General features: G+C 36.4%; 1 protein-coding gene across 4 annotated transcripts in view; it reads left to right on the top strand.

Moving 5' to 3' along the window:
• The window catches only part of PDS5B (PDS5 cohesin associated factor B), a 110,278-nt gene that overhangs the window by 74,766 nt on the left and 16,742 nt on the right, over positions 1-18,770 (top strand). For all 4 annotated transcript variants that reach the window (XM_072032620.1, XM_038174670.2, XM_038174672.2 and 1 more), the window contains exons 23-27: positions 3,335-3,471; positions 9,980-10,103; positions 13,286-13,490; positions 17,828-17,942; positions 18,336-18,468. In XM_072032620.1, the coding sequence (XP_071888721.1) occupies positions 3,335-3,471; positions 9,980-10,103; positions 13,286-13,490; positions 17,828-17,942; positions 18,336-18,468 (714 nt within the window). The remainder of the gene's footprint in view (positions 1-3,334; positions 3,472-9,979; positions 10,104-13,285; positions 13,491-17,827; positions 17,943-18,335; positions 18,469-18,770) is intronic.

Below are 18,770 nucleotides of genomic sequence, written 5' to 3'. Positions count from 1 at the left end.
GAATGGATTTCTCTGACAGTATTTTCTTTACTCTGGTTTTAAAAGCCTTTTTCTTCTTTTGTAACATGACTGTATAATAGAGCTAATGGGTATCTTAAAGCTAGCAGGTTTAATTATGAAAGGGGGAAGGAAAGATGAACAGAAAAATTGTATCCTCATTTAGGCTGGGAGGTGCTGTCCACCCTAACAGCCAGACTGTTAGATGGAGGTTGGGCTTTTGGATGCTAAACCTTAAGTGAAATGAAGTCTGTAGATGAATGTTTCATTGCAGTATTAATTATTAGACTCAAATTCTTATGCCCAGCACCCGAGTTTCTGCTCTCAAGCAGTAATCTCTCTTGACAGTGATCACTACTGAATATTTCAGTGCACCTTGCGGCTAGATTGAGACTTAAGTAGTAGCAGTAGCATTCCTTGTTTCTTTCTATATACACTGCAGTATTAGATTTCTAATCCTATTTCTCTAGCTGTGCTTTAAGGCAGGTACTGCTTCATTTTTCATTACTGTACAAACCTTGAAGTTCTGTTGATATTCTTGTGGCATTTGTGGCTCTGGATACTTGAATAGTAGAATTTTGAGCTACCTGCTGTTGTTGTAATGTGGATGTAGAAGGGAGACAGTGTTTATAGGATTGTTTTCTAGGCTTGCTTCATGGGGTGGGAACCCATTTTATTCTTACAGTGGAGATACAACGGTAACCTTGATCAGAGAAAAAGGCTAAAATTTACTGTTGATATTCTTTATTGCTAATTTTCATCTTTAAAAATTGATACTTATTCATTGCTGATGACTTATGTAAAGGCTTGTTGTATTATTAATTTCAGTTATCTCATGTGGCAAGTCAGGGATCTGTCACGTTATATTCACCATCTCAGAAAAAGAAATATTTTTTTCTTGAGCTTAGAATGCACCTAGTTCATGTTGTGCAACTAAATCTATTACAAGGGAGTCATTTGTGACTTTTGATATGGTTCTGACCTGTGTAGTATTTTGACTTGCTTGACGTTTTCATGTTGTATATAATCTAAACTTTCATTTTTAATCTCAGAGGAGAATTCTAGGCTCATGCAACGTAAATTGAAACAAGAAGTTCAGAGTGGATATAAGAAAAGAAATGTGAAAAGAGTCAGGCAGTGTAACGTGTTGTCAGGAGGCTGTGCAATCTCTATTCTTGGAGGATTTCAACACCCAACTGGATAAAACTGAGACCAACGTGGTCTGACTTCATAGCTGACCTTCATTTGAGCAGGAGATTGGGCTGGACATGACCTGACACTCCTCCTAATCTGAATTATCCTTTAATAGTTATCCTGTTTGGCTGCAAAGATGAAATTTAAAACATGAGGATGGTGCAAACTCATGTTTGTTTAAGTCTTCTGGTAGCCAGAAGCAGCGACTGGGGATTTTCATGTCCCAAACTAATTTCACAGGAATATTTAACTCTGAGGGGTTGCTGTAATCTCATCAAGATGTCATTAACACCAGCAGAGAAGTAGGGAACAGAGTGGGGGTGAAGGAAAATTGTGAAGGACCTGGGATTAGGACTTTGTATGTGGTGAAATGCCTAGAGGAGACTCACACAGTAAAACTAGGGGAAAGGGGCTGTGGAGGGGCAGAGAGAAGCAAAAGTAGCTTGGTGCTAATGCAGTTACTCAGTTCTGGGAGTGAAGATTGCTATGCACCACTTACTTGAAGACCAAATAGAGTTGTTTCTATCCTTGCAACAAATGGGAAGGCGTAATGATATACTGGTTATAAAATGAAGAAATTGAATTGATAAACTGTCAAGACAACTGCTACTGCTATTATTATTACGATGACCATCATCGCCTGATAGATACCTACCAACTGTTTCAGTGGAAGACCAACCGAAGGTTAGGGCAAGACTGAATTTCATTTTCGTTCCACAAACTCCATTTGTGCTTTTAGTTCTTGATAGCCTGCCTCCTGCTGGTGTTAGCCAATACACTTGGGTCTGTTGGCGGAGTAGATGGGCTGCAGTGCTAAAAATGAACTCATAAAGATAACAATCGTAGAATTTAAAGATCTGAAGGACCCATTACGATCATTTTGTTACATGGAGGAAAACAGCTGCATGATGGAAATTTGTTCAGTAATATTGTGAATGGTCTCTGTGAAGTTGGTAGAACTGCCTTTTCCATTAAGTACAAAATTCTCAGTTATTGTGTAGAAGAAACAAGTTTATATTAAAGCAGAGTAACCGGACTCAGCCCACAGTAGGTTCCTTCCAGTGCTAGCTTCATTTTTTTTCTACATTCATCTTAGATTTCCAGAACTTTTGAGTTCTCTCCTTTGATTTTTATTTCGCCATGATGTTTATTTGATTCAAATGAACATTTTCATTTTACTGGAAGAGAATATTCTTCTTTCTGCTTTCTTTATTGTCACTGCTCTGAAGAAAAAATAACAGAGATTCGGATACTAAAACAAACTTAATCTCCAAATTCATGCTTTACTTTCGCTAATGAAATGTGAAATTATTCAGTGTTTTGTGATAGCTGCTGGATTCTGCATATTTTTTAGAAGCTTGCCTTGAAAGACTTGATGTTTCCATTGGCAAAGAATAAGTTATCATCAGTAATGGTCTTTGAGGCTTTTCTTTTAATAACTGTTACAGAAATACTCTTTTCCAGGACCAGTGGTCTTAATACAGGTTGATACTCTACTGGTTGAAATGTCTATGAAGTGGTATTTAATTTATGCTTCTTAAATAATTTTATACTCTCAAATATTATACATATAAAGATTTTATAGGGATTATTTAAGCATAGGAATTATATGAGGATGGAAATCTGTTTCACACTTTGATCCACTATAACTATAAATTGTTTTGCCTATTCTACAATGTATTAATTAATAAATAAGGTCAATTAAGACAGTGTTGTCACAGGACAGAATACGTGATTGCTTAGTGGAAAGAACTGTTCAGACTTTAAATAAATGTTGTGTGACTTCTGTTTGCTATAATAAATGTTTAAGATTTTCAATGAAAAATTTTCTTTTTATCTGTCTAGTTATCTTTCAGTAGTGTGCATAGTACTTTTAAATTATGTTTTGCAGCCTTGGCAAGCTTATGTTAGTAGAAAGCACTTGAGAAAATACCGTATGATTAAACTGATAGATATTTTTAGATTATCTTACAATTTTACAACAATATGTGTTTTTATAATCATAGGTTTAATATATCGAATAAGTCATATTTATGATTATATTAAATATAAGTAAAATATTTTGTAATGCGTACTCTTGAAGTTATTTTTAAAGAGAGGCTTGTGGTGTGATTTGACTTTTGTATATCAAAATCTCTTTCAGATTCAGGCCATCAAGATGATGGTTCGATGGTTGCTAGGAATGAAGAACAACCACAGTAAATCAGGAACTTCTACTCTAAGGTTGCTAACAACAATATTACACAGTGACGGAGATTTGACAGAGCAGGGGAAAATTAGGTATGTAAAGACAATAAAGTTGTGATATCTCTGACGCAGTGGGGAAGAGTACCTACATTTTAGTCAAGTTAGTACTTAAACTATTCTGTTAGTATTTTAAAATGTTTATACAATTTGTTTTGTAAGAACTAATGGTAAGCTTGGCTGAATTCCTACGTAAGTTTGATGAGTCTTACTTTATTTTCACATTGTAGATATATTTTAACTTTTAATCTTCTTCATCTTTTTCTTCACAGGGCTATTATTCATATTGCATGAATAAACTGAGTAACTTCTTTCCCACTGAAAATTGGTTTTAATTTTTTTGTGCAGCTTGCCACTGCTGATGTACCAGTTGTTTGCTAAAGGTCTATAGGCAGGCTTTTTAATAGTAAATAATAGTATATTGCAGGAAATCAGGTGGGAATAGCTAGTGCGTAAGGCACTTCTGTTTGAAGGCAGACTTCATTCCCTGTAGGCCTCTAAAAGTGAGAGGAGGATGGAAATGTATAAAGAAGATTAAGTCTCAATAAATTATTTCCCTTTTAGGTGGTTGTTAGACAATTTTATTTTTTTTTTCTGGGTATCTTCTTAATCCGCTGCTGTAGGGGAAATGACAAATTGTCAGTCATTATTGTTTTCCAAACACTGAAAATTTCTGTCTACAGAAACCATTGAGTGCATGCGTGGATTGTGCCAGTAGGAGTAAAAGATTTTAATTTTGGGATAGAGTTAAATGTTAGACAGTGTTTATGCAAATTAAAACCTATGTTGTGTGTGTAAAATTGCAAATCTGAGAATTTTCTAGGATGTTATCTTTGTAGCAACATAGAGTCTTTCTTAAAGTTCCTGGTAAATAGCTGTTTTATAGTTTTAAATTCTGTAATATGACAGTTCATGGCATTTACTAGGGAACTAAGCTGACAGTATGTTAGCTTTTAGTATAACTGCTCAGAGATCGTTGTTGGCTTATCTAGTAGCTTGTCAACATATCAGTTCTGTAGGACCTGTGCATTTTCATGCTTGGAGTGATGATTCAATACCGTGTGTGTTTTAGAAATACAATTTTCCCACTCTTTTTGTGTTCCTGGTAACAGCTGTATGTAACGATGTGGTCAGTTCTCCGTTATTCAAATTACAGGAGGTCTGAGATACCTTCAGTGGAGGCAGAAAGCCGCAATGAAGTGTGAGGTTGCCCTGTGTTAGAGCCTGTTCGGGTCAAGCTAGGATTCTTTAATACAGTTCTTGTCATAATTTACAGTTGTTTTTTTTAAGGGTACCTTAATCTAGATAGCAAGATCCAGGGGATTTCCTTGTCTCATGGTCCTGTGGAGATGACAGGTTGCACCCTATTCCTGTTTCCAAGTCCATCCATTAGCAAGCCTCACTGCAAACCTCAAATGGGGAAGCAGAGGATGCTTGCCCCTGTATGTGCAGCCAGCCACAAACAAATGAACATAAACAGCAGAACCTCATCTTCCTAGGAAACCATATAAAACAAAGTGTAAATAGCCTGATAAGCCTCTAAGAATTGATGTTGAAGGAAAAACCCTTTCTGCTGATCCTTCCTCTATTTCACTACAAGACCCTTTGTCTTACTGACCAACTAGCCCAACTGGAATTGCTTGCTGGTGCATTTGTCTGGCTCTTGCAAATACACCCTCCAACCCCAGAGCCTGAGCCTCTTCATGGGGATGAATGATGATTCAACTGAGACCCTATGGTAAGGATTAAAGAGCCACACCACTATGGGTGACATTTGTAGGGTCTGTCTGTGTAGACCATCTGAGTAGGGAGAGGAAGTGGATGAGACCTTCCTCTTGTTGCCTGCTGGAGACAACCTAGCTTTTGCAGACCTTGGTCCTCATGGGGGACTTCAACCACACAGATATCTGCTGAAGAATCAACACAGCAGGGCATAAGCAATCCAGGAAATTCCTGAAGAGTATTAGTTACAACTTCCTGGCGTGAGTGATGGAGGAGGCAGCAAGGAGAGGTGCTCCAGTAGGCCTAGTACTCTAGCTTGCTAGGGATGCTAAGATTGAAGGCAGCCTTGGCTGCAGTGACCGTGAGATGATGAAATTCAGGATACTGAGAAGAGGGAACAGGGCAAAAAGCAAGATCACAATGCTGGACTTCAGGAGGGTGGACTTTGGCCTCTTCAGTGATCTACTTGGAAGAATCCTATCAAAAAAGGCCCTGGAGGGGAGAGGAGCTCAAGAAACCTGGTTTATATTCCAGGATCGCTTCATCTAAGTTCAAGAGTTCTGACAAAGAGGGTCTGTTCTGACAAATAGAAGGTCAGGTGAAGATACCAGGAGACTTGTGTGGGTAAACAAGATGCTCCTGGCAAAAGTTGCATATGAAAAGAAGTATGCAGAAGGTTGAAGAAGGGTCAGGTAACCCGGGAGGAATAGAGAAGCTGTCTGAGCATGCAGAGACAGAGTTAGGAAAATCAAAGCCCAAATGGAATTGAATCTGATGAGGGTTGTCAAAGACAACAAGAAGGGCTTGTACACAACTGACTGAAGGAAGATTAGGGAAGATGGACACCTGCTGCTGAATAGGGCAGGGGCCCTGGTGACACAGAACGTGGAAAGTGCTGGGATGTTGAATGCCTTCTTTGCCTCAGTCTTCACAAGACTAGCCTTCAGGAATCCCAGGCTCTGGAGACCAGGGAAGTCTGGAGCAGGGAAGATCTATTCCTGGTGGAAGAGGATCAGTCAGGGAACCCTTATGCAATCTGGACATCCCGCTGCTGGGATGCACCCAGAGTGCTGAGAGAGCTAGCTGATGGCATTGTGAGGCCACTCTTAACCTCTGAATTATCGTGGTTGATCGGGAGACCTGCCTGAAGACTGGAGGACAGCATTTTTCTGATCTTCAAAAAGGTCCTGAAGAAGGTAACAGAGCAACTAATTCTAGAAAGCATTTCCAGGCACAGTAAAGTCATCAGGAGTAGGTTCAGCAATGGGTAGTCATGTTGGCCAAGGTGATAATATTCTGTGGTGACATGGCCCTCTTGTTAGATGAGAGAAGAGCAGTGTATAGTGTCTGCCTTGACTTTAGGAAGGCTTTCAACACTGTCTCCATTAAAATACTCATAGAGAGGCTGATGAAACATGCACTGAATGAGTAGACAGTGAGATGGACTGAAATCTGGCTCAATGGCCAAGCCCAGAGTGTGGTGACTAGTGGCACACAGTCTTAGCTAGAGGCCAGACCTTTATTCATCACCATTTGTGAACACAATGGCAATGTGTACTGTGTCCCTACTGTAGACATCTGCTGCTGCTCCTCCTTTCAGATTAGAGTAGGTTTTGGAAGGAGTGAAATTGTCTGCTCAGTGCAGAACCTAGACTTTTAAACTGTATTGGGTCTGCTGCTATTCTGTGTAGAGTCAATTTTTGTGTTTGTGGCTTGCATTTGTCTTTTGAACAACAACATGTAATTTGCTAAAGATAATTGAATTAACTGAAAGTGACTGGGTTCAGGAGAGATTTAACCTCTTGTGAGCTGAGAGGCATGCTGAAAGCATTTTTACTGTCATTCACTTTGGTGTTATAAGTTCTAATCTTATTGTTCCACATCATTAGAAGTTTGTGCCAAAACTTATGGTTGATTCCTTAATCAACCATGAAAGTGATTCTGTCCTCATACCTTTTTAATAAAACTACACAGCTGTACTTTTCAATGACAGTGCAAGGGAATGGGATTTGTTAAATTTCAAAGCACAATTCAACGCAGAGTGTCAGGTAAAGGCAAGGCCCCACTTGGAAATCAAGTAAACAAATCCCTACTCTTCATCTTTCTTACTTTGAAGTAGTAGGTTTGTTGACTTTGCTAGATTGCTTTTAATTACTTTGAAATGTTAGCATATGTAGATTAAATTCACCAGCGTTGGAAATGTTTTAATATTGAATTTGGTCAACAAACAATATCTCAAAGGTCCTTTCATGGTCTTTTATTTTTTTTATTTTTATAAACCATAAACAGTTTTACAAATTTAAAATTCAATATGGTACTAATTTTCTCTTTCTGGTTAGGTAAAATGGCCAAGTTGGATATTACGTGCCTTATTTGTAGTAGAATTTTAATTTAATTTATGCTAAGTATAAAATAACCTACCTCCTTTTGAGGACACCAGCTGTTGCTGAAAATATTGACATTATGTATGCACCTGCAGTGAGATTTTTTTTCCAAAAAGATTATTGGTATTTTCTTTACAGTGAAGCTTACCAAGAGAAAAATTACTTAAATCTTTGGCTTTTAGAACTTGATGGTTTTACATTATAGATAATCTGCTACACCATCTGACACACAACGTTGTATTTAGACTTTTTTAGAAGAAACTTTTTGTTCTGTGGAACGTGCTGACGAAATTGGACACTGGCATTTACACTCTGTGAAGCAGAAGGAAAAATTTTAACTACCAGTTTGTGAACTGAGAGATGATTATATACCAGATACGTTTTAAAGGCACATTTATTTGGATCATCTTTGTGCAGCCCACCACCTTAATTAAGACCAAGTATTTTGCACTTGATAATATCTTTCCGTGTGGTTGAACCTTTGTTCTCATTTCAAACATTTTATCTTCAACAATAGTAATAGCACTCCAGAGAACAAATGTCCAGGTCCCTCTTTTAGCTCTTAGAGAGCTTCTGATAGGACAAGGGTGTCTGTGGTATTAATTTTTGAAATTATTAGAAGTAATTGAAAACTGTAATTACGTCAGACTGATTTTTTTATTACAGCCTTATTCATTGTGTATGTTGGGATAATGCATATCAGAGCACTTTTGGCTGTGACAATTAGATCAAAATAAATCCTTTATTAAGAGTTTCTTTTAGTATAATCCTCTTAGGAAATAGGATAGATCTGATCTTCACATTTAATTGTTAAATGATACTCCTAACTGACACTGTCCTCTTCCTCCTTCCTGCAGCGTGCACACATGCTCATGGGTATTTCTGGGACTAAAGACCATGTTACATGTACTGCACAAAGATTTAGCCAACTTATAAGTGAAACATCTTTGATTCGCTTTTCAGAATTAAATGCTATCACTACCAAAGCTAAGGAAGACTGAAAGTTCTTAATTTCATCCTTCCTTTGGCTCGCTCACTCTGTACTAGTAAGTTGTTATTGCTCGATTATCACTGGAGTGCAAACACTGAATCTTTATTGGGTTCACTTATCACAGTAGCTGCAATTTAAAGTGAAATTTAAGAACTAAATATTACCAAGTTAATCTTCATGCCCTGTTTGAAAACTAGTGCGGCCTTTGTCTGGTCATCTGGTCGCTCATTGTCTATTTAGTTTTTGAAAAGTTGCCATTTCCACAGAGTACTGAGTTGTACATAAAGCCTGGTTAGTCTAAATTAAGACTTAAGCTCTTTAGGTATTTTTTTATCATGGACTCTGTGTTTAATAGTGGCTTTTCATCTTATTCTTTAAATGCCTTATACAGTTTTCATGGTAATGTACTTTGAGTACAGTTGCTGTTGCTAAGAGTAAAGGGCAAATGGTTAAGAAGTTTAAAAATATTAGCCCTCCTTGAATGAATGATTATTTCAAAATAACAATACAATTTGATTCCTGCTCCAGCATATCAAAGGAAGAAGCTGTACCTACTACTTCTGAATAGAAGAGAATATTAAGTGAGGGAGGCATTTATGAAGATCTTTCTTTGCCTGCTTTATCTGATAAAATAGAAGAGTAAAAGCCAAACTAAATTTACTAATGGACACATGAAGTGAATCAGTTTGCAAAGCTCATGTGAAGATGCTTTTGACGTTCTGATAACCTTTGTAAATATGGTTGTAGGTTACAGAAAGATCTCTTCAAGCACTTGCTAGTTTTCATAGCCAAAGATGAGTGTTCTGCTAGTAGGTGGGAGTACAGTTTGGGTGTGCAAGTCAAGTAATTGTACTTTGAATATATTAAAAAGTTTTTAATTTGCTACACCCTTTTTGCTGTTGTCTTAAAGATACAATTCACTTAGTCACCTATGAAAATATCTAATTAAAATTAATTCATATGGATGTGCAGCACGGATTTTGTGGTATCTGTTTTTGCTAGAAAAGGTTTGGCAACTCTGGGGACTAGAAACGGGCTATTTCTTTGGCAGGAGCCCCCTGCTGAAGTAAAAGCAGCATGCTGAACAGAAGTAACTTACAGGCCTAATGAGGTCTCTGAAGGTCAACTTGGACTGTGCTGATCCAATGCACAACCAAACCTGATTCACATCTATGTGGAACTTCTAGGAAGTTCCAAGGAATATTTTTATTGTAAAGTTGGGGCAAGGTGTGTGGTAACAGACTTCAGAACGTGGTGGTGTGAAAACTACTTTTGATTAGCAGTTTTGCTGTTGACTGGGGGCTAGGAAGGAGGAAAAACCCATGGAAACTTTTCCTTCGTTTAAAAATATCTGTTTTTCACCAGTGCAGACTTACTGGGACTTAAGTCAAATAATTCTGTATTGCTTTATTAATTAACCTTCATAATCTGTGTGCTTGTTTTTCAGCAAACCTGATATGTCTCGGTTGAGGTTGGCTGCAGGGAGTGCTATTGTGAAGTTGGCACAAGAACCTTGTTACCATGAAATCATCACCTTAGAACAGTACCAGCTGTGTGCACTAGCCATAAATGTAAGGAAACTGGGTGTGATGTGAGGGTTATCAAATATATATGTATATATGTTGTTTGTTGTGTATATTTCTGCTGATTTGATTTTATGCAAAACCCTCAGATTTGGCACGAGTGTATTTTTGTCCTATGTAATCCTGGAAATCTAGTTTGGGTAAGAATTAAGTATTTTGGACATTGGTGACAACAGAGAACTTTGCTTCTTGATACTTGGGTAGAATGCATTTGGAATGTGGAGGCCTGCAAAGGTAGTTGGCATCCTTTAAATAGCAGAAGAGGCAGGAGAGATTTTTCACTAGATATAGGGAGTTTTCATCCTGAACTTCTGCCTGTGAGCCCAAAGTAGCAGAAGGGAATTAACTTTTAAATTGTAAGTAGAGATGTAGAGATCCTCTGTGTTCCTGTCTTGTAAACTTTACAAATTCTGCAGAAATTGATTGGCCTTCTTATTTGTTTAACAAACTTTAGATTTTAAGCTATTTCAGGACAGGAATTCTGCTTTTACTTTTCCTTGAGACATCTAATGGATTATGAATACTTATTTATAAATTTTTTAGATCTTCTTGATGTTTCCTGCAATTTTCTTTATTTCTGCCAGACTGTCAAGTTCAGATCCTCAGATACAGAGTAACTGTATTGGTTTCAGTGAGTTTTGCGTTTCTAGGTTGTACTGTATTAATTTCTCGCAGAGACTATCTGTGTATTTGTGTTTCAGAGGTTTGCATATGTACCTATGCATACATATGTGTTTATGCTTAGTAGTAAAATCCGTTTACTGATGGTAGACTCTTAAGATTTTAGAATAACAGATAATATTCCTTCTTGACACAATCAAGTCTAGCCACAGATTAGGACACTCAGATGACATCACAGCCAACTCCGGTATTCCATAACTTAATTTACAGCAAGTTTTCTTTAAATGAACATACAAGAAAGCAGATTAAATAAAAGTAAAGGCAAAATTTTAAGAGTCATAATGACTGCACAGGTTCTACTGTGGTGCTGTGCAGGGTATTGCTTTTTTTTTTTTTTCTGAGGGAATGTCATTCTCTATGTGGAATGATTGAAGTATAGAATACATGATTAAATGTTGTTGCTCCTTGCTATAGTAAGGTTCTGGTGGTAAACAGAGACTTTATGATGATTAAATGCGTGTAGTTTCAGTCATTTTAAAATAAATTATGTATGCCTTTGGCCAGACCTGTAACCTCACCAGCAGTTAAGTTTTGATTTGCAGAACAAATTTATATGTCAGCAAAGCTTCATATTGAAATAGAATAGAAAGTAATTGAGCATGGTGCTGAGTACTTCAGTATTTAACAGACCTTAAGATCCTGTTTAAGATTTAATAAGATTTGCTGTTGAAAATGCCATTCTAATTATATTCAGAATAACACTTTTAGATTGCTTAAGTTGCGTTAAAAAAAAAACTTGCTCGGTTGCCTTCAGCAACTGTTTGAGGGTGTTTTAGTTGTTCCAGCAAGTCTGTCAATTTTCAAGAATCAGGGTCATGTCTGAGGGGTAACATACAGCTTTGTAAATATGTATTTTTAAAAGTTAGATGGTATCCTTCTGATAAATTGTGATTAAGTTTGGAAAGTAGATAGGTAAGGCTTACATATGGTTTGTAGTTGTAGACTGTAAGAAATGTAGAAATTACTGTGTTTGGTCCTTTTTCCTACTAGTGTACTGAGGTGGTTTAAAGGTTATTTTTTATGTTAGGAGATAAATAAATAAAACTCGTACCAATTTATGTCTTGCAGTCAGGTCAGTAGCAATGAACTATGCGTTCCTTTGGCCTCTGAATCAGGGAGGACGTCTTTGTCAGCTTACCAACTATGCACACCTCTGTTCTAAGCTTTCCAAAGACATTAGGTAATGTTAACAAGCAGAAGAGGGCTCTACGTTACTCTTTTGCTGGGGGTGGATTTGCTGTGAAGGCAGGTTTTATACCCAGGCAGTAGATCACGAGTGTATCTTACAGATAAGGTTTGTAGTCTTGGGTCACTGCAGCTGCATTGGTCAGCTCTGGCTACAGAAGGCATTTCAGGGTTTCATAATGGGTGGAGGAAGACTATGGCTTCAAGCCCAGAGGAAAATGGGGCTTGATGAATTTCTCCTGGATTTCATTTTTGGTTAGGGTGATAATGGAAGCTTTTTTTTTTTTTCTGTTGAAATCACACTTTTCAATCCCATTTGCAAATTTGGCAGATTGAGTGTTACCAATGGCTAGGTTTTGTCCCTACTCTTCCTGTTGGCTGATAGCTGGAAACCTGAATTGTTTCTGGTTTCAAAACTGTCATTTAACTAAAATAGGTATTATTCCTATTAATGCTCTTTTTTCATATTTAGAGATAACAAATCTTTCCTCTTGACCTTATTTTGGCAGGATACATAAGTCAAGCTGCTTAGGGAGTCTTGTTTACAGCACGCTTTTCTCTACATTTCCCAGTAACTGTTTTCCACACCTGCTTCTGTTAACCTTTCTTGGCTTTGAATGGTGTCTTAAAATATGTAGGTTATTTTTATATAGAGAATTTTAAAGTTCATAACTTTTCTGGAAATATGTTGCCTAATAGATCATAGGAGTACATTTGCCCCCCCTTTGTACTTTGTGTTCTTTGACAATTCTTAGTTACAGGTTATTCTTTTCCATGGTCAGTTGTGGTTCATAGGCTTCTACATTATAGTGGAAATGCTTGGTAATCTCTTAAGCATGTGACCTTTAATTTTGTTGAATTTTATTCTGTTTCTAATGTTACTGTCTTGATGGAAAATTTGTGAAATTGCAGTAATAAAATCAACACGATTACTGGCAACTGAACAGTGTTTCAGTGCAGATGTTCACCTTTGGCCCCACAAACCAAGTGGTCCCATTGTAAGCAATTTCATTAACTCAGTGCCACAGTACTGTGCCAAATTAATCCTTAGATTCTGAGTGCCATATCTTTCTCTACAGCTTGAGCCTTAATTTTTCTTCTCACCTTCAGAGAAGCTTCAGTTGATTAATTCAATTTAAGTGTTCTGAATTGGTATAAAGAAACATTCCTACAGTTCCTACATTTCTGTGGTGGCATGGTCTGAACTTGATTTTGGCATATTTACCCAGTCTTCTGTTTTATTTCACAGCCTGTGTTACTTTTAGAAAGGTTTACTGTTTACTTTTTTGTTTTGTTTTTAATAGGATGAATGTTACCAAGTGAGACAAATATTTGCTCAGAAACTTCACAAAGGGCTTTCTAGACTACGGCTGCCACTAGAATATATGGCTATTTGTGCACTGTGTGCAAAAGATCCAGTGAAAGAGAGAAGAGCTCATGCTAGGCAGTGCCTTGTGAAGAACATAAATGTCAGAAGGGAGTATCTGAAGCAACATGCAGCAGTTAGTGGTAAGAGAATAGAAGTCACTTTTTGGTACAAGTGCTAGAGTTCACAGGTAAATGTTAATAGACTGTGAAAATATTATTTGTCTTCTGTTTGTTTTTTTTTTTGTTTTGTTTTTTTTTTGTTTACACAGAGTGGCTGTAAACCTTTGGTAAGTTTCACTCAGGTATCAAAACTGAAAACAGAGTCCAGATTTTCTCTAGAGTTTTTAATAGGCTTGTCTGAGATCTTTCAATTTCTTTAAAAGCTGTGTAAATGCTTATGCCTGTATTAGAAGTGACTATATTAGAAGTGAAGCAGATTTTCAAAGGCAGATGTGTACTGTTTGAACTTAATGGTTAATTATGTTGTAAGTGAAGTGGCAATGATTAATTTTTGGTAATTAATAATATGCAACCTTAATGACATTATAAATGCTGCACTGAATCGATGCTCTTTGAGCTGCTGTACTGAGTAGCTTCTTATCTTGTCTTATGCTGGCAAAGGGCTGTATTTGTAGGTACTTCAGGATGAGTTTTTATAATTCTTTTCTTCCTAGTGACAACAGTCTGATCATAGGAATGCTTTTTAAGTTATTATGAACTGATGTGAGCTATTTTTCTTTTATAAAATCAGTCCTTGTCCCTTTTGACTTACTTGAAACTGCACACATACAATATGATAACACTGGTATATCAACATGTGATAACGGAGACTTTTATGAAGAGCTCAGGGCATTTTGAGTAAGAGTTTCTGAAAGTTTTATTTCTTTGGGGGATTACTGATGGTTCTTATCTTTGACATTTTTGAAATGATGTGGATTTTTTTCATCTTGTCTTAGGGTAGACCAAACCTGGTTTGTGAATCTGATCTCACATATGCTGTCAGATAACGGATTTCATTCTAGATTTATGAATCACAGACTTTGTATTAGCCATGTCAGTCTGTGTGTGCCTCAGTCCCCTTAGACTTAGATCAGAGAATAAGTCTGCAGAGAAATCCTTTTGTGTATTGTTAATTAGACTTCCAAAAAAAAAAAAAAAAAAGAAAGAAAAAGCCAATACGTTTTCTCTCTGCTCAATAACAGGTAAAAAAGAAAAATCCATTCAGCAAAAGCCTTTAAATCATCCTAAGACTATTCCTCTTGAAAGCTGAAAAATCTTTTCAGTTACGTAGGAGGAAAATACAATAATTTTAATACAATGAAACATAATTGCTGATTTCTTAATTGTACTAAGATAGATACTGTGAGGTTACTATGAAAAAGTCTGTAGGAAAAATGAAGCAGAGCCTTGGCGTGAGTGGCTTTTAATTTAGTAGGACCTCGAAGTGTGCCTGACAGTTTCTTTTTCTTGCTGAAAAAGTTATCTTTAGTGATTCCATTGAATGGATTTCTACTGTTATCCATGAGGACTTTTAATTAGATATAGATTGCAGGAAGTTTTTTAGGGTTACAGTGTTAACTTTGTAACATATAGATTTACCAGTCTGTGCTTTTAACAAATAAATAGTCTTGAACTGTTTATATCTTGCAAAATCATTACTGCAGTGTAGTACAGCTGAAGCCCAGGTAAGATAGTGTTGTGCGTGTGTGTGTTGCTCTTACTGTAATGACACTAACACCTGCTTTTCAAGTACCTACAAAAAGCAAAGTATGAGAATCTTCTTTGATCAATGAAATTATTTCGGGGAATCTACAAACTGATGGTTTTGTGATATGCTTTTTCCTGAAAACTCAAAGGTGATGAGGATATTACTGGACTTCAACATTTGTTGAAAAGATGGTAAATTTCTGTATACCTTGCCTAAGGAAAATTTCCTAAGGACTGGTACCAGGCAGTAAAATGTCTCTTTCCTCCCTGCTGACAGGATGTCAGAAATTACACTGAGACCTCTAAGTTCTCTAAATGCTCTTCAGAGTGAGGGCTGCTCAAGAAGAGGCTTATTTTATTTAGTATCTACTACCAGTTCTGCCTGTGTAGGGACTTGCCTAGGAATATTTGGTTTCTACTGTTGGGCTTTTACTTGCCAGTTAGTAAGTAGGAAAGTTACAAGAGTAAAACTTTATTATTTTTTTTAATAAGTCTCTTTTCCTAACTGCTCATAGATGTCTGTTGTGGATTTTGGCATGTTCTAGTTGCAAGAGCTTGTACTGTATGTCCATGATGCCATCCTGCCTTTCAGGTAGTGTCTTTCTTCATTAGAGATGAAGGAAGATTGTGTAATTACTATTTTTGTCAGGGTTTAAATACAATGTGTGTTAATACTTATTCATTTTCTCTTTTAAATATATTTGGTTCACTTTGTTTCCTGGACCCTGTTGAAACTATTGCTGTAGTTGTCTTAGAAAGTATACAAGGCAGGAGGTTGTTGAGGCTGGGTTCTTGGGCTCTTGATGAGACTTTTATTGAAGTTCAAAATTAACATAAATAATAGCAAAATGATTTGCCTGGAATATGTCTTAAGGCAAGCCAGTTTTGCTAGTGTTTTGAAATCATGATTATGTGTTATTTTCTTCTCCTCCACTTCTTTATTTTTCTTATTTAGCTGCACAAAGCTGATGGATGAAATGCAGGACAGTGCGTGAAGAAGTGAAGGATGTTTTTTGAAGTTAATAGTTGAACGTCAGTTGGAACACATTAAAATTTTCTTTGAAAAGTACACTGGATTTCAATTACATAAACATAACCACCCAATTTCTGTGTATTTCAAGTTTTATTTTTCCTCATACATCTTGATGGCTTACATTCTGTGTAGTAATTACTCTTGTAATTTAACTGGATCAACTGCATTGGCTGTGTAAAGGTGTATCCTTGGAACTTCGCAACACTATCTTCTGTGGGTCTTTGTAAATTTTGAATTCTTTCTTTGCTGTTATGACTGAATCCAAGTATTTTATGAAAGCTGTGAAGCAACCCTCATTATGCAGACCTTTGTAAATGGGAGAGAGTAAGAGTTTTTCTCGGCAATTATTTATTCAGTCTTGTGAAATCTACAATAATGATGTATTCTAATTTATGTGCACAGCAGTTTCCAAACACATCTCATGAAAACATATAATAGAGATAAAAAAAAGTCAGTGTTTTAATGTATTTCAAATAGAATTGTATACATCTATAATGATTTACAGAAGTCTGGTCGTCTTATTCACAACCTAATACAGGATAGTTAAAAGCTTACTGAAGGAAGGCTTTCCAAACTTTCCATGTCTTTCATGACCACTCACTTGCTCAAAAGTGTGGTTGGATATTTTCAAAAGCAGAGCCAGGAATTTCTTCCCTCACTTCCTATGCGCAGTGAAGCATTTATTAATAGGCATGTTTATACTGTGAATTTGCACTTGTCACTGGTACTCAAGATCAGATGCTTCTACTACAGTAATACAAAACACTAGCATGTCTTGCCTATTGCCCTGCCTGTTGCACAGGACCCAGGTTTAGCAACTTAGGTGTATTGTATATCCTCCAGTTCCTATCAGTTATTAGGCTGGAGAAGGTAGTGTAGGTCTTTTTTCATCTGTCTTTATGTTGTCATTGTCCTGTGCGATATAACCTTTTCATTCTGGTTTTCTACATCAAACTTGAGGCACGGAAATTCACTCTTCATTGTGTTAGTTACGAATTTGTTACCTTATGGAACATGCATTTTCTGACTGTTCTGATGTAGAACACTTTTTTTCTGTTGTCCTTGCTTAGGATTATCTACCAGTCTCACAGGATGCTAGAAAAAGTTTTGAATGCTTTGAATGTCATAGTGGGATTGAGACTTTCTGACTCAGTCCACAACTACTTTATTGTGGTAGCTGCTAGGTTACCTCCTGTCTCATCTCTGAACAGGTGAGGTAGGCTGTAGGTTTGGAAAACATTGTGGCTATTTGACTGCAAATCTTTATTTTCACTTGTTTTTTGGAAAAAGTGCACTTCTTTCTATTTTCTTGACAGCAAGATGCTACACTGCAGTGTCCAAAGAAGGAATAATAGCTTACTCTGCAATTGTGCTGGTCTCAGATGTAGCAGTTAACATGGATTTTGTGATCAATCTTCTGTTTTTCTGAATACAGGATTTGAACCAAGGGGGGTAGAAGGAACTCTAGCTGTGTTCAAGATAGTTAAAAAAATATCCAGCCCTGAGACGTATTTAAAATCTCAGTTTTTACATGCACAAAGCATCTACACATCAACAATCAGATAAATATTAACAGCAACGTTATGAAGAAATGATAGGCCCACATGTACCTACGTTTTATCTTAATGTATGCTGACCTTAAATTTTGATCTTTTCTTTTGTAGTAGAAAATATTCAAGTAGTAGGAAAATGTATTTCTTGATACAGTCTTTTGATGCATCTTTCTTTTGCTTTTCAGAGAAACTCTTGTCACTTCTGCCAGAGTATGTTGTTCCTTATACTATACATCTTCTAGCTCATGACCCAGATTATGTCAAAGTTCAAGACATTGAACAACTCAAGGACATTAAAGAGTAAGACTACTTTTAATATTGTTATTTGAGAGGATTATAATAATTTAATTTTTAATTTTAGTAAAATTTTAATTTAAAGAGGTACACTGATACATTGTCCAGTATATGTAACAATGGCAGTTATTTCTGTAGAATATTGTTAGAAATGGAATATATGCTTTTTTAATGTTCTGCAATATTTTACAGAAGAACCTACGCTTTCTGCTCATCTTAACCTTCATTTCTTTCTTCCAATGAATTTATTTGCTGGAGTTGAAATTGCTTAAATCTGTAATACTAGTAAAACTATAGTAAGCAACTTTCTGAAATGTGATTTTTTTTTTTTTTATTTTTATTTTTAAGGGTGGGAATTTTTTTTGGCATATTCATTAGAAGTACTCCCTTTCTTCTTAGGTGTTTGTGGTTCATACTGGAAATATTGATGGCTAAAAATGAAAACAACAGTCACGCATTTATCAGAAAAATGGTAGAAAATATCAAACAGACAAAGGATGCTCAAGGACCAGATGATGCAAAAATGAATGAAGTAGGTGACACTTTATGATTGGAAACTGTATTTAGTTTTCGCCTGGTTCTGGAAATGAGTTGCTTTGTTTCTGTCTCAGTAACATTATTAAACACTACTTTTAGACAGAAGTAAACTAATATTTTCACTCTTTAAATCATCCAGACTTTCTGCTTTATAATATTTCATTTGAAAAGTACAACAGAATAAGCTTAGTGTAGGAAGAAAAATACATGTATGAGATGTCTCCAGTTTGTACTGCGTAGTGAATGTATCAAGCCCCAGTCTTGTTTTTGAAGTTTTTGCATCACATAATACACAAA

Source organism: Anas platyrhynchos, chromosome 1 (genome assembly GCF_047663525.1).
Source record: "Anas platyrhynchos isolate ZD024472 breed Pekin duck chromosome 1, IASCAAS_PekinDuck_T2T, whole genome shotgun sequence".
Classification (NCBI taxonomy): domain Eukaryota; kingdom Metazoa; phylum Chordata; class Aves; order Anseriformes; family Anatidae; genus Anas; species Anas platyrhynchos.
This window is presented reverse-complemented; position numbering and strand designations above follow the sequence as displayed.